The following is a 12,589-nucleotide window of genomic DNA, read 5'->3' as shown; positions in this document are numbered from 1 at the left end:
GAATTCAGAGGGGCACATGCTGGTGGGTAGGAGGTTAACAGTTAGGCCTTGGAAGGCAAGAGGGTAGCCAGGCAGGTGTCCAGGCAAGGAGAATGGGCTAAGCCAAGGCATGGGATGCAGGCCGGAGGGAGGGAGGTGAGCCCAGCGAAGGGGAGGATTTGGGGTGGAGCAGGAGGAGGTGAGGCTGGCAGGGGCTGGGCCAGAGGGACGCAGCCTGCAGCGACAGCTGGACCTTGGACTTGGTGCTGAACGCAGAGCACACGGCATCACCCGAGCCCAGCGTCACCAGCCTGGCCTGGACACAGACGGTTCCAAGGAGGGTACGGGGGCTGCGACCCCCCTGCCTGGCCCCTGGGCCCCGCTGAATGAGCAGTGGGGGCTGGGCCAGCTGAGCAGTGGTCGTCTGTCACTCAGCACATGTCCTCTTACCCGATGACTCTCACCGTGGCTCTGGGAGTCCGGAGTCCTTTCTTCTGTCCGTCATCCCCCGTGCCTTAGGGAACAGCCAATGAGGGGCCAGGCCGGAGCCATCAGCCTGTGGCGTGGATCCCCTTGCTGATCACCTGGCGGAGGGCAGTCTGCTCTCGCTGCTTTAGGCAAGCCCCGTACTGTCCACCTGGGGTCCCCCCTGAGCAGGCCTGGAATCTTGACGGAGGCAGCCTGAAGGAGGGTCTGCTCTGCAGAGGAGCGCCCCGAGGGCAGAGCGGTGTGAGGGACATTGATCGCTCCCTGGGCAGAGGACCTCGAGGAGCCGAGTACTGTCCCCCCCCCCCCCCCGTTTGCTGCAGCGACTGAGGCCTCTGTGTCATCTGCAGGAGTTGACGGGGGCCTCAGAAACGTACATTGGCATCCTAACCCAGGACCTGTGACCGTCCCCTGGTGCGGAGACCGGGACTTCACAGGCAGGATCCAGCCAAGGATCCCGAGAGCCTCAGGATTAAGGTGGTCCCGAAGCCATGGACGGGTGTCCTAAGAAGAAGGAGAGGGAAACTTGAGACACAGACACAGGTGGGAGGAGGCCACGCGGAGGCTGAGGCTGAGAGAGGGTGACCAGATGCCCGGGGCTCGAGGCTCCAGAAGCGTCAGGAAAGGGGGTCTCCGCGGGGATTGTGGATCTCAGTCCTCTGGGCTCTGGACCTGCTTCGGGCATGGCAGGGCGAGCTTCGGCGCTGGGAGTGCTCGGTGCGTGGCGATCCGGGGGGGCCACCCCTGACGCTGACCCGTCGACCCCTCTGGCCTGCGGAAGCTGCTCTCAGAAATTCGCCTTGGAATGTGGATTCCGTGGCTTCATACTTGAGCATCCCGACTTTCAGACCCCAAGTCGGATATTTTCTGAGACATTTCCGTATTTTGACGTAGGTTAGTGGGAATTTTTCTTTACCGAACGTCCTCCCGTCGCAGCAGCGGCCGTGTAGACGGCCTGTCAGTGTCGGGAAGTGTTTATAAGGTGCAGGATCTCCCGTGGCCACACGAGGGCGCCGCCACAACGGAAACCGGGACCGGGCAGCAGAGCCTCCACCCCGAGCCACACGCCTGCACGTGCACGTACACACGCTCACGCTCACGCGTGCACGCCCACACGGGCCCACAGGCACACACGCTCACACACCTGTGCACGCCCACATACACGCTCACGCACATGCACACGGAGACACGTGCACACACGTGCACGCGTACACGCTCATACATGCACAGACACGCTCACACGCGCGCACACATGCTCACACGCACGCACATACAGGTGAACACGCAGCAGAGTACATCATTCTTGGACTTGAATGGTCAAATGAATCAAGACTAAAATGGGTTGGAGGGGAGGGACCTCCCTGGAGAGGTTCCTGTGGACAGTGGGGGTTTTTCTCGGCGCACATTCACCATCTAGTCTCATAACCTTCTCAGTAACGCGTCAAAGGACTCACAAGAACACGATCTGAGGAGATGAAATTAGGTTGTACCAAAAGTTTGGGATTTTTTTGTTCTACACCCACATGCCAAGAATATTTCCACATTTTTCACTCCAGTGACATCTGACAAGTGGTAATTCATGGTTTCCTGGGCTCATAGAGAAAATCTATCATCAATGTTTCTGGCGCCCACGGAACTCCGCCCCCGCCCCCACTAAGTGGCGGTAGGAGGAGATGTCGAATCTAGCGGGTGTGACCTGGGGCCCGCACTCGCCGGGAGCGGACGGACGAGGCCTCTCCTCTCTGTGCTTGACGAGCCCCGTCCTGGAATTGTTTGGCGGCCGTTGTGTTAAGTGTAGCTGGTCCGTTAGCCCAGACGTCCACCATCAGCGGTTCCCGGGTAGGAGCGGGGGTGTCCCCTCGCTGGGCGCGCAGTGTGCTCCTGTCCTGAGCTTTGTAGCGTCGGACAGGTGACTTCCCGCGTGCCCCGTCCTTCATTTCCTGCCAGATCGTTACTGCAACCAAAGCCCAAACCGCAGCTCATGGAGGAAAGAAAGAGGGACAGACAGGTCCAGAGCCAAGCGGCCCCAGTCCCAGGCCCAGTCCCAGTCACGGGAAAGCCTCCCCACCCCCATTTACTGCAGAGGACGCGGTGAGCGCGCTTTGAGGCTGCTGCCGCCTCTTTCACTCGAACAGAAGGTCCTGCCTTAGCTACGATGGTGACTGACCCCCGAGGAAACCCCCCGTTGTCACTGAACCCTCCAGAGGAACACATTCTTCCCATTAGGACTGGTTTCAGCTTTGTTAACTTAAGTGTTTGACCTAAAAACTGTTGGAAGAGCAGGTTGGAATGCGTGAGGCCTGGCGGGGCGCGGACATGCTGGCCGATGTGCTGGGCGGTGAGCTGGGCGCGGGCAGACTGGCTGGTGTGCACGTGCCCGGCCTGGCCCGACGCTCCGGACGCACAGGCCGCAGTGGTCGCCCTGCACCGGGTCGTCCAGAACTGGGCACCGGAAAATCAGAGCCCAGGCTAGAAAGAAATCCACTTGCCACCCCGTCTCGTCTATGGGCTCTTGCATCTGCTTTCCTTTCCTGGTTAGCCGCGTTGACGAGAGCCGTGGGGACCAGGTGTCCCGGGGGGATGTCCGCGCCAGTGACATCGGTCGGCTAAACGCACCCGGTGCGAGCATGAGGGCCAGCCGGGGGGCCCGTCGCTAGTCAGGAGGGGAGCAGGAGCCCCCGTGCGCAGCAGCAGGCTGACAGGAATCTCCTGGAATCCAGGCTGGTCAGCGCGACTGTGGCCTGAGGGCGGCTGGCGGTGGTCCCGGCCAGGGCAGAGAGAGTTGGACTAGCTTGGGAGCGCCTCACAGTCCACTCCTTGAGGATGCCACGGATGGTGGACGTGGGCCTTCGCAGGCCAGCGTTTCCTGGATAAGATCCTTGGTTATTACCACCGAGGTGGCAGTTCTGAAATACATACATTTGTTGCTGCTTCTGGGGACGAGATGAACTGAACGTTTGACATTCGGCGTGGACAGTGGTGGACTCCAGCCGCCGCGAGGACCCGCGGGGCAGAGGCCTGGGGCAGGACCACGGACCGGCGGAGCCGCCCACTGAAGCCCAGGCCCGGGGACGGTGAGCACCGGGTCAGTGCCTGTCACTTGCACTTTGAATTTTCAAAGCGGTTCACTGCGAGCTCAGCATGATCGCGCGGAAGGGTCTGAAGCGGCAGGAATCCCGTGTGGAGTGAGGAGCCGCGTGGTGTGGCCTGGCCTGGGCCGCCGGCGCAGCGACCCCCGTGGCGGCCGTCTGTGGACACTCGGGGGAGGACGGTCCGCATGTTCCAGAAACTGCCCCAAACTGGGACTCTGGCCTCCTGTTCTGCCTTGGAGGCGGCGGCGCAGAACCGGTGTCGTCTCAACGCACTGGTGTGTGCAGCGATGGGCTGCAGTGGCGGAGTGGGGAGCATGTGTGGTCGCCCCCATGTTCGTTCTTGTTTTTGTGCAAAATCTTCTCTTTTCAGTGTGGAAGGTGGGGCGGGCAGCCTGCGTCTCGAAGGTGACCTGCTAGTTGGGACGCCTCGGGCCGCCAGCATAAGCAGGTCTGCGCAGGGCGCCACCGGGCCGGTGGTCAGTCAGACGCGGTCGCGTGTGTCGTCTGTGGGTGACCGGGGCCTCGTCGCGGGTGCACCGACGACACGGACATCCAGAAACCGCCCTCCCAATGGGAGAGGAGCGTGTCTGCGCCCGCCTGCCGTGTCGTTGGTCCCGTGGACTCCGTGTCGTGGATGCACGCAGGCCGCACAGCGTCTTCTCGCGCTCGGGTGTCGGCCCGGAGCCCTGCAGGCCGTCGGCACAAGGCGGGCTGTTAGGACACGTGGGGCGGACCCCGGCTGTCACGGCACGGAACTCCCACAGCCCGCGGCCGCCGGACATTGCTCCCTCGTGCAGAGGGTGACGTCGTGTCCTCCCAGGACCTCCTGTCCCCGCAGGGGCGAGCGAAGGGGGCGTCATGGGGCAGTGCGAGTCCTGGCACACTCGTCCATGTGCTCTCCAAGTGCTGCACACACGCACACACACACACACACACACACGCCTCGAGGCGAAGGGCACGTGCTTACCCGGGGATGAGCCGAGCGCGGGTGTCGGGAGGGCCGCTCTGTGTCCCTTGTGAGAGGGCCCGCAGTGTCGCGGCTGCCAGAGGCTGCCTGGGGACCCGTCTGGCAAGCAGAGCGATAGTGGCCGTGGCCGGCCCTCGGGAAGCGTGAGGACAGAAGAGTCTGCGTCTGCACAGTTGGCGGTGGTGAGGGTCTAACAGACCCTCTCCCGGGCCCCAGTCGGGGGGCGCTGACCCTCTGGGGCCTCTGCCGTCAGGAGTGGGATTGTTGGGGGCTGTGTCGCGTCCTCCGGAAAGATCGGGTGAAGTCCTAGATCCCGGAGTCTGTGAACACGAGCTGTAACAAAGCGGGGGTGAGGAAGCCGGGCGGGGGGTCCCTGGAGCCGGGCAGCCCCAAATCCCGCGGCTGGTGCGCTTATAAAAAGGCTGCACAACCGTGGAAGCAGAGGCCGGAATGACATGGCCTCAAGGTGGGCATTGGCGGCTCCGCCGGGAGGCGGGAAGGGCCTCTGCTGCAGCCTCTGAGCGTCGTAGACTGCCGGCCTCCGGGCTGAGGGGGACACTCCTGCCGCTGTTTCCAGGCCCAGTCTGTGGTGCTGGGCTGCGGCGGCCCACGTGGTCTGGCGTGGGGCTGCGACATGGACTCGTGGCCTCTCTCCCTGGAGTCCTGGAGCGACAAGAAAGTGGGGTGATCCCGTGGCAGGTATGGGGCTGGTCTCAGGACGGAAGGTTCAGGGCCCGGAATGAAGGGCTCAGGGCTCAGGGCGCAGGGCCGGCCTCCAGAGGCGCCGTCTCAGCTGGTGCGTCCGTGGGCAGCGTGTCCCTCCCTTTCTTGGCTCTGCTCACTGAGCGGCTTGGGCGGTTTTGTCACAGCTTTTCCTGCGCCGCTCACACCCTTGTGAGCGTTTTTCTCTCCTGCTCAGCCCACACCATGGAGAACGTGCTAGATGGAGGGCAGAGGCAGACGGGAGTGGGGTTGTGCATTCAGACTTGAGGCCATAGCCGACAGGACCAGGGCTGGTCTGGGGCCCGGCCAGGCAGGTGATGGGCTGCCCACGGGGCCTGCGCAGTCCTCACTGGCTCCAGGGCCCCGGTGTCGTCTCGGGGGTGCGTGGCTGGGCGTGGGATGGAACACCGGCCTTCAGAGCTACTCGGACGACTCAGACTTAATTTCGGCCTGAGACGGATTTTCAGAACGACCAGGTGCAGCCGTCAAGAAATGCGAGAACGCGCTTTCTGTGCGTCGTTGAAATGGACTGTCACAGCGTTTGAGTCGAGGTGAAAAGTTGAACTGGATGATTTTCTTCTTTGGTTCTAACTTATATATTTTTAAAGATTATCTATTTATTTATATAGAGAGAGTGCAGCTGGGGTAAGGGGCAGAGGGGAGGAAAGAGAGAAGCGGACGCCCCCCTGAGCACAGAGCCTAACCCGGGGCTCAATCCCACGCCCTTGAGATCATGACCTCGATCTGGCCGCCAACCGACTGAGCCACGCAGGCGTCCCTTAACATGTTCTTATAGGAAAAGTCATGGAACAATGGACCTTAGGTCACTAGGCAGCTACACAGTGGAAGCGAGGTGGGGAGGTTGGGGGGGGCCTTCGTGGGATGGAGCCCTTGGTCCCAGAGAGGAGGTGGCAGGAACCAGGCAAACAGTGGAAGAGCTGGGGCAGGTCAGGGGCGCCCCCTCCCCCCCGCGCCTGGGGTCCTTTCTTCTTGCTGAGACTCAGCAAGACCTCACTGCTGGCGTCCCTGGGGAGGGCTCGGGTCGGGGGCCACCGCTGGTCGGCTCCGTGACTGGGGCCGGCCTATCGTAAGGCACCGTTGTCCCATTTGGGAATAACTTGAGCTTCAGAGGTTGCGTTCAGTAGGGAATTCGCCCGTTGAACAGTTCACTCATTCTTCCCCTTTTCTTCGGCTCTCTCTCTGTCTCATGGGGACACTGGGGACTCTGCACGTCCCTGGTGTCTGCTACTGTAGTCTTGGCAAAGGGGGCAACACTGGGCTGAGTCCCCGGGAGTGGCCGCTCCAGTGGCCGTGGCCTCCAGGAGCCATCAAGTCGGGAGAACCATGCGAGGGGCGCCACGGGCCCTGGGTGGCGGTGATCGGCAGGTGGCTGTGCGCGCCAGGGCCCGAGGCAGCGGGCCTCAGAGAGGGCCCTGGCTAGAGCCTTCTAAAAACCCCCTGTGGACGTATAACACCCAGCCCAGAAAGTCCCCACAGGGAAGCGTGCAGCCAGCACCCAGGCCCGGAGCAGACGTGCAGCCCGGCGCAGGCACCACTTTGGCGACAGGTGTGTCCGCATCCCTTCATCGTCTCCGTGGGGCATGCCCGGTGTGATGGCCGTGCTTCACCGGCTGTGAGATCTGCCCCTGCTGCTGGGCCCTGCCGAGCATCTCTGGGCACTAAGCTTTCTCCGGCTTCCTGCCTCAGGGGTGCCCCGCCTCACAGGTTCTGCAGGTCCCAGGGCCGGGGGCAGAGTTCTGATCCTCTCGGGCCTGACTGGCTGGGCCGGGGGTGGGGTGAGGGCCTGGATCTGATTCTGTGCTTTCTCAGTGGCTTGGACGCCCCGACTTCTCCTTTGGCTGCATCTCTGCCCCGTAGCCAGGAACCTCCTGTCCAGGCTTTCAAGGCTCCGGGATGTTACCCGATGGGATCAGATTCTCCCAGACAGTGCGGGAGCGCTTCCCCATCTTGTGGGCTGGCCCCTGCTCCCAGTGGTGACCCCACCTTTGCCCGGGGTCTAAGCAGGGCCCAGGCAGGGCGAGGGCATCTCCGGGTTGCTCTTTGCCCTCCACGGCGCTTTCCCAGGGCCGGGCTGTGGCAGACGTGTCCCCCCCCAACCCCAGCCCCGAGGTTCCAGGAGGCGGTGCTCAGTGCGGCCTCGAACCCCTACTTCTCCCGAAGCCCGACGTCCATCTGGGGGCGGCTGAGCCGGTGGGACGTGGGTGCTGCTGCTTGCAGACGGTGCCAACGTCCCCCACCGCGGCTGCAGCCGCCCGTCCTCCAGCCCTGGTTCCCCAGGACGCGTGGAACCGCCTTGCCCCCAGCGGGGTTTGGGGTGGGATCCGTGCCAACCGATGCTGGGGGGCTGGGAGCGGAGTGCACGAATGGGGCAGCGAGTGCCTGGGGCCCTTCCGTGGGCGTCCTTCCTGGCGCGAATCTCTACTTCGTTTTCCCTCCATGGTTCCTGGCGCTGGTCCGTCTGGCGGCTCCGGGTGCGAAGGCTTGTCCACCCGGGGTCTGGCTGTCCAACGCACCCTCCCTCCCAGCCCCAGTGGCCTTGCTCGTGGTGACACAGCCCCGCTGGGGCCACCCCCTGTGCTGGGGCCACGAGAGGAGATGGGACGTGTGAACGCGGCCAGACCCCGCTACGGGCCAAGTGGACTCAAGCCGGCCGCACCCCTCACCTGGACCGGCGCAAGTTCATGCTCGGGACTTTGGCGGGCACCTTCTCTTCCCGGGGTGATTGGGGTGACTTGGGGTCACAGCCTCAGACCCAGAGGTCAGTCGGTCTGGGAAGATAAGTAGTGTGCCGTGTGTGTGTGTGTGTGTGTGTGTGTGTGCGTGTGCATGTGCGTGTGCGTGTGTGTGTGTGTTAGCAAGAGCCTCGGTCCTGCCATCTGTGGCCTCCGTGGCAGCGTGGGCGAGCCTGGCTCGGGCCCAGAAGGACGTGGCTTTGATCCCTCAGTAAACGGGTGAGGTCCCATGGGCACGTAGAGCATGTCCGTCCCTGTCCCCGTGCCCCCAGGAGCTGGGGTCTCTAAGGGAGCCCCACTGGTCCCCGCCCCGCTGGGCAAAGCGGGCGAGCTGCAGTCAGAAGCTGTTGGAGGCGCCAGAGGTGAGGGCTGGGGGCTTGGGGTTTGGGGAGCTGGCATGAGGGTCCGATTCCTGTGCGGAGAGCCTTCGGGGGAACAGGTGTCCGAGGGGACGGGTGCTGCCAGCACTGGGGGGGCGGGTGTAGAGGGACAGGAGAGGCCTGAGAAGTCGGAGCTTCGTTGTCCAGATGACGGGAGGTCATGGGTCGTTCTAGGGCCTGGCGCAGTCACTGCCACCCCTTAGAACGCCCTGGAAGCCTCACATCTTTCCTCGCCCCTGCGTGTGGCTGCTCCAAGGAGGCCGCAGGCAGGAGGGACGTCACCGCGCTCTGCAGGCAGCCAGCGTCCAAGTCCGGCTGCAGCGGGCTGTGGGCACGTAGCTCGTCCCACACAGAGAAATCTGGGGGTGTCGTGTTCCTCGTGGCGAAGAGCATGAACAGCGTTCACAGCCCGCGTTCCTCCTTCTGGGGGCACCCTGGGGCCATTCAGAATCTCAGGGGAAGGTGATTGGGGGCTTATTGAGGCCGTCAGAGCCGCAGAGGGAAAGCGTAGGTGAAGCCGACCTCATGCCCCGGAGAGGGGGTGCCGGACAGAGCTGTGTCCCCCAACTCCTGTGCTGACGGTGTGGGAGGTAGGCCTCTGGGGGTCACTGAGGTGACTGGGGTCACAGCGTGGGCCTCCCTTCACCCCGGGGTCAGCCTCCTCCTGACCGTGCACAGAGGGCAGGCCACCCTCTTGGAGGCAGGGCCGTGGCCTAGGGGGGGCCCCTGCCATACTGGTTCCAGCTTCCAGCCCCCAGACCCAGGCTAGGGCCCTCCGTGGGGCAGTGGGTCACGTGAGCCCCGGGTGTGCGGCTTGAGGCCGAGAGGCGTGTCTGAGCCGGTGGGGCCACGGCCCAGGCTAGGCGGTGGGCGCTGATGGGGGGCTCCCTCCGCCCCGTCTCCACCTGAGCCGTGTAAGCGCCGACCCAGGGGAGGGAGGGAGAGCCTGCGGCGTTTTCAGTCATTTAAAATGTTCTTCTCACGAGCTGAGGCTGTTCAGTAATTAACCTTCTCTGGGTGTTTCCTCCGTGGGACGTGGGGGGGAATGCAAGGGCGAACCGAAGGCAGAACCCCTCCCACCGCAGCCCTGCGCAGACCCTTCCCACCGCAGCCCTGCGCAGACCCCTCCCACCGCAGCCCTGCGCAGACTTCTCCGGGAGCCTGGGGGCCCGTCACCGGGAGACTCGCTCTCCAGGGTGGGCTTCTGCCCTCACACCAAGGTCCTGGCCCGGGGGGGGCTGCCCTCACGGAGAAGCAGGCGTTCACGGCCCTGCTGAGTCCTCGGTGGCCCCATGGGCCCAGCTGCTGCCCGACACGGCAGGGCCTGACGGTGGGGGCGCGCCTGTGCCCAGCCTGCGCTGTCCCCCGTCTGGTGAAGGGAGCACAGTCTGCCGGCGGGCAGGAGGCCGTGTGTACCCGCCCTGCTGGAGGCCTGGGCCACCAGTGCTGGCTTTGGGACGCAGCTGGGTGGTGTCTAAGCTCCGGCACGTGCCAAGGGGGCTTGGCTGGTGTCCGGTCTGACAGATGAGGAAGCCCAGATCCTGCCTCTCAGAGGGCCTCTCCCTGGAGGTGAAACTCTCCCTCCCTCGCCCTACTGTATCCAGGCATTTGGTGTAATGAATATATACATTTTGTTTTTTTCTGGAAAGGTCTGAACCTTCCAGTTTAATCGGACCTCCTGCTGTGGGGTCAGTCCAGTCCTCAAGTCCCACTGAAGTCACCGAGGCTGGGGGATCGGGCCGGAACTCTGCCACGTGACCTGCTGTGTCTCAGCCCAGCGCAGGGCTTGTGAGGGACGTGGTTGGGGTAAGCACCAACCCACGGAGGACCCAGTGAAGTGGGGCGGCTGGGGAGGGAGTGGGGCTCCCGCGGGGCCTTGGGAGCTTCTCCCGGTGCGTGTCCGGGCGGGTGGCTTTTCTCACCTGTGTCCAGGCATGGCAGGGGCCGACCCTGCTCCTGGCACGCCCACCCGGGACACCAGTCTTCTCCACTGCCCGGCCTCCTGATGGTGGTCCGTGGGGTCAGAGGTTCCCCTCAGCCCCCAGCTGGGACTCCTTCAGCGGCTCTCATGGGCCACGGGTGACACTGAAACCCACGGCTCCCAGAGGAGGCGGCCTCGTAGGGAGGCGCCCCCCCCGTGGTCGAGGTCCCCTGCGGGTCCGCGCCCTTCCACCGCAGACGTGCCCCCCCGCGCCGCCTGCCCTTGCAGCCGTGAGCTGTGGTCCTTGTGCTGCGAGTGTTGTCCCACCGGGTGCGCGTGGACAGCCTTTCCCCTCTGTCTGGCCGCCGGTGCTGCCCTTGCTGGGGATGTGGCGCCGTGGGTAGAGTTTGCTCCTTGGGGCCAGGCCCTCTCTGCCCTGCGTGTTTCGGTGTCAGCACAGGGCAGGAGTCCCCGCGGCCTGCGGGCGCACAGGCCTGTGCTGGGTTTTGTGCTGTCCCTAAAGGTGGAAGCAGTCCTGAAGGTGGCCCGGACCAGCTTCTGTGTGTCCTCCTGTGGCCCCCCTACCGTGGGCCTCCGCCTGCCCCGGGCCCACCGCTCTCCCGAAGCTGCCGGCCCTGTTCGTCCGAGTCTGTGCAGGCCGTGTCCTGTGTGTCCCGACGGATGCCCACACGTTGACTGCACGGTGGCTCGCCCCGTCCGTGGTCGCGCTCACGGCACAAGCTGCGGCGCGGCTCACGAGGCCCGGACCCGCCCCGCGGGCAGCTGTCCCTCCTGCAGCCCGAGCCCACCGGAACCGTGGGGTCCAGGCAGCTTTGTGTTTGCTTCCAGGGAGGGGGATGGCGGCGGCCGCTGCCCCCGGCTTTTCTTGTCACCTGTCACCCTCCCTTGCTCCGGCGCCTCGAGCTGCCCCCGGAGGAATCGCGGCGCCGGAGAGTGCCCGAGAGCTACTCCAGCGGAGCGTCGGCCATTTGTTCTTTAATCAGAACCTGCCCGATCTCTGGCTCAGAGTCTTGATTACATCCCTCCGGCGGGCGCCCCTGACCCGTGCCTCATCCTGATTTGTCTGACTTAATTTCTCCACTTCCCTTCCTGATTTCTGGGTCTCAAGTCGCTCCCCGGGGGCTGGGCCCAGTTGTCCGCTGCGCGCTTCCCTGGGGCCCAGGGGGCTGCGAGCAAAGGGACTGAAATCCCTCTTGATGGGGCTCCCGAGGCCATTCTTCTTGACCCCTCCTGACCCCCGGGCCCCTGCCGAGCCAGGGGTAAGGGTCATTTTCTCAGCTGTCCCTCCTCCAGCTCTGCCCCCCTCCTCAGACAGACAGACAGCGGCATGTGGGCGGTGGGCCCCGCTGTCTGAAGCCACTTCCGGAGTCCTCGGGTCTGGCTTCGGGGGCCCGGGGCTCCTGCAGGGCCTGATGGCCGCCAGGCTCCGGCGGGGGAGGGAGGGGTGCGGGGAAGAGTGAGAGTGGGAGGAGGGAGAGCCGGGCCGCTCTGGGACAGCACGTTGCGCCCTGGGCCTCGGGAGGAAGCCACGTTGGCTTCTGAATCAGTGGCCCCATGGTCGCACGCGGGAACGGAGACAGTTAGTGTCGATGGTGTGTGGGGGCCCCATGGCAGGCGGCCCTCCCGCGAGGACGAGGCGCTGTGGTCAGACCCCTCCTCCCTCCGGCTCTGGGAGGACGTCCGACCGGCGCCCTGTGCCCAGCCGTTCTCCAGCGGGCTTCTCCGTAGAACGCACACCCCGAGACGGCAGAGCAAGGCCTGTGGATTTGCAGGCCCGCGAGCCACCTGCCCCCGGGACCAGGCACTCTTCTGCCGCACGCCTTGTACATCGTGTGTGAGGTTCCCAGTTCCTCTGCAAACTTCCATCAGCCTCTGCCTTAGTGCTCATTCTAGAACTTTCTGAAGGAAAGCGAGCATCTTACCCTTGATCATGCAGACGCTCATTTAAGAACAACGGGGAAACACAGGGAAGTCGAAAGAAGCTGTGGGCGCCGCCGGTAACCCCGCCGGCCAGCGAGCGTCGTGGCGAATGAGCCAGAACGTTCTTCCCGCCCTCCGAGCAGCGGGCGCGTCGTGTGCGTACAAGCTCAGCACGCACAAACGTGGAGCCCTGCACGGACTGGAGGCGGCCTCCCACTTGGGAGCGCACACAGCAGACATCTCCCGTCCTCGGCCTCCGTGAGATCCTGCTCCTTGGAGTTCTCCCTGTGGGCTGTGAGCTGCGGGATATGTGGCCTGCGTGTCCCCCCGCAAGCCTGGAGGAAGGA

At 64.4% G+C, this 12,589-nt stretch overlaps 1 protein-coding gene across 1 annotated transcript in view; it reads left to right on the top strand.

Annotated features, from left to right (window-relative positions):
• Positions 1-10,064, top strand: part of DNAJB6 (DnaJ heat shock protein family (Hsp40) member B6) — a 75,497-nt gene extending 65,433 nt beyond the window's left edge. Inside the window, exon 10 of the mRNA XM_082692954.1 lies at positions 10,030-10,064. Coding sequence (XP_082549080.1) covers positions 10,030-10,049 — 20 coding nt within the window. The 3' untranslated portion in view covers positions 10,050-10,064. The remainder of the gene's footprint in view (positions 1-10,029) is intronic.
• The last annotated feature ends 2,525 nt before the right edge of the window (positions 10,065-12,589 follow it).

Source organism: Mustela nivalis (assembly GCF_964662115.1).
Source record: "Mustela nivalis genome assembly, chromosome: 12".
NCBI classification, from domain to species: domain Eukaryota; kingdom Metazoa; phylum Chordata; class Mammalia; order Carnivora; family Mustelidae; genus Mustela; species Mustela nivalis.
Note: the sequence above shows the minus strand (reverse complement) of the source record. Positions and strands in the feature narration are given on the sequence as shown.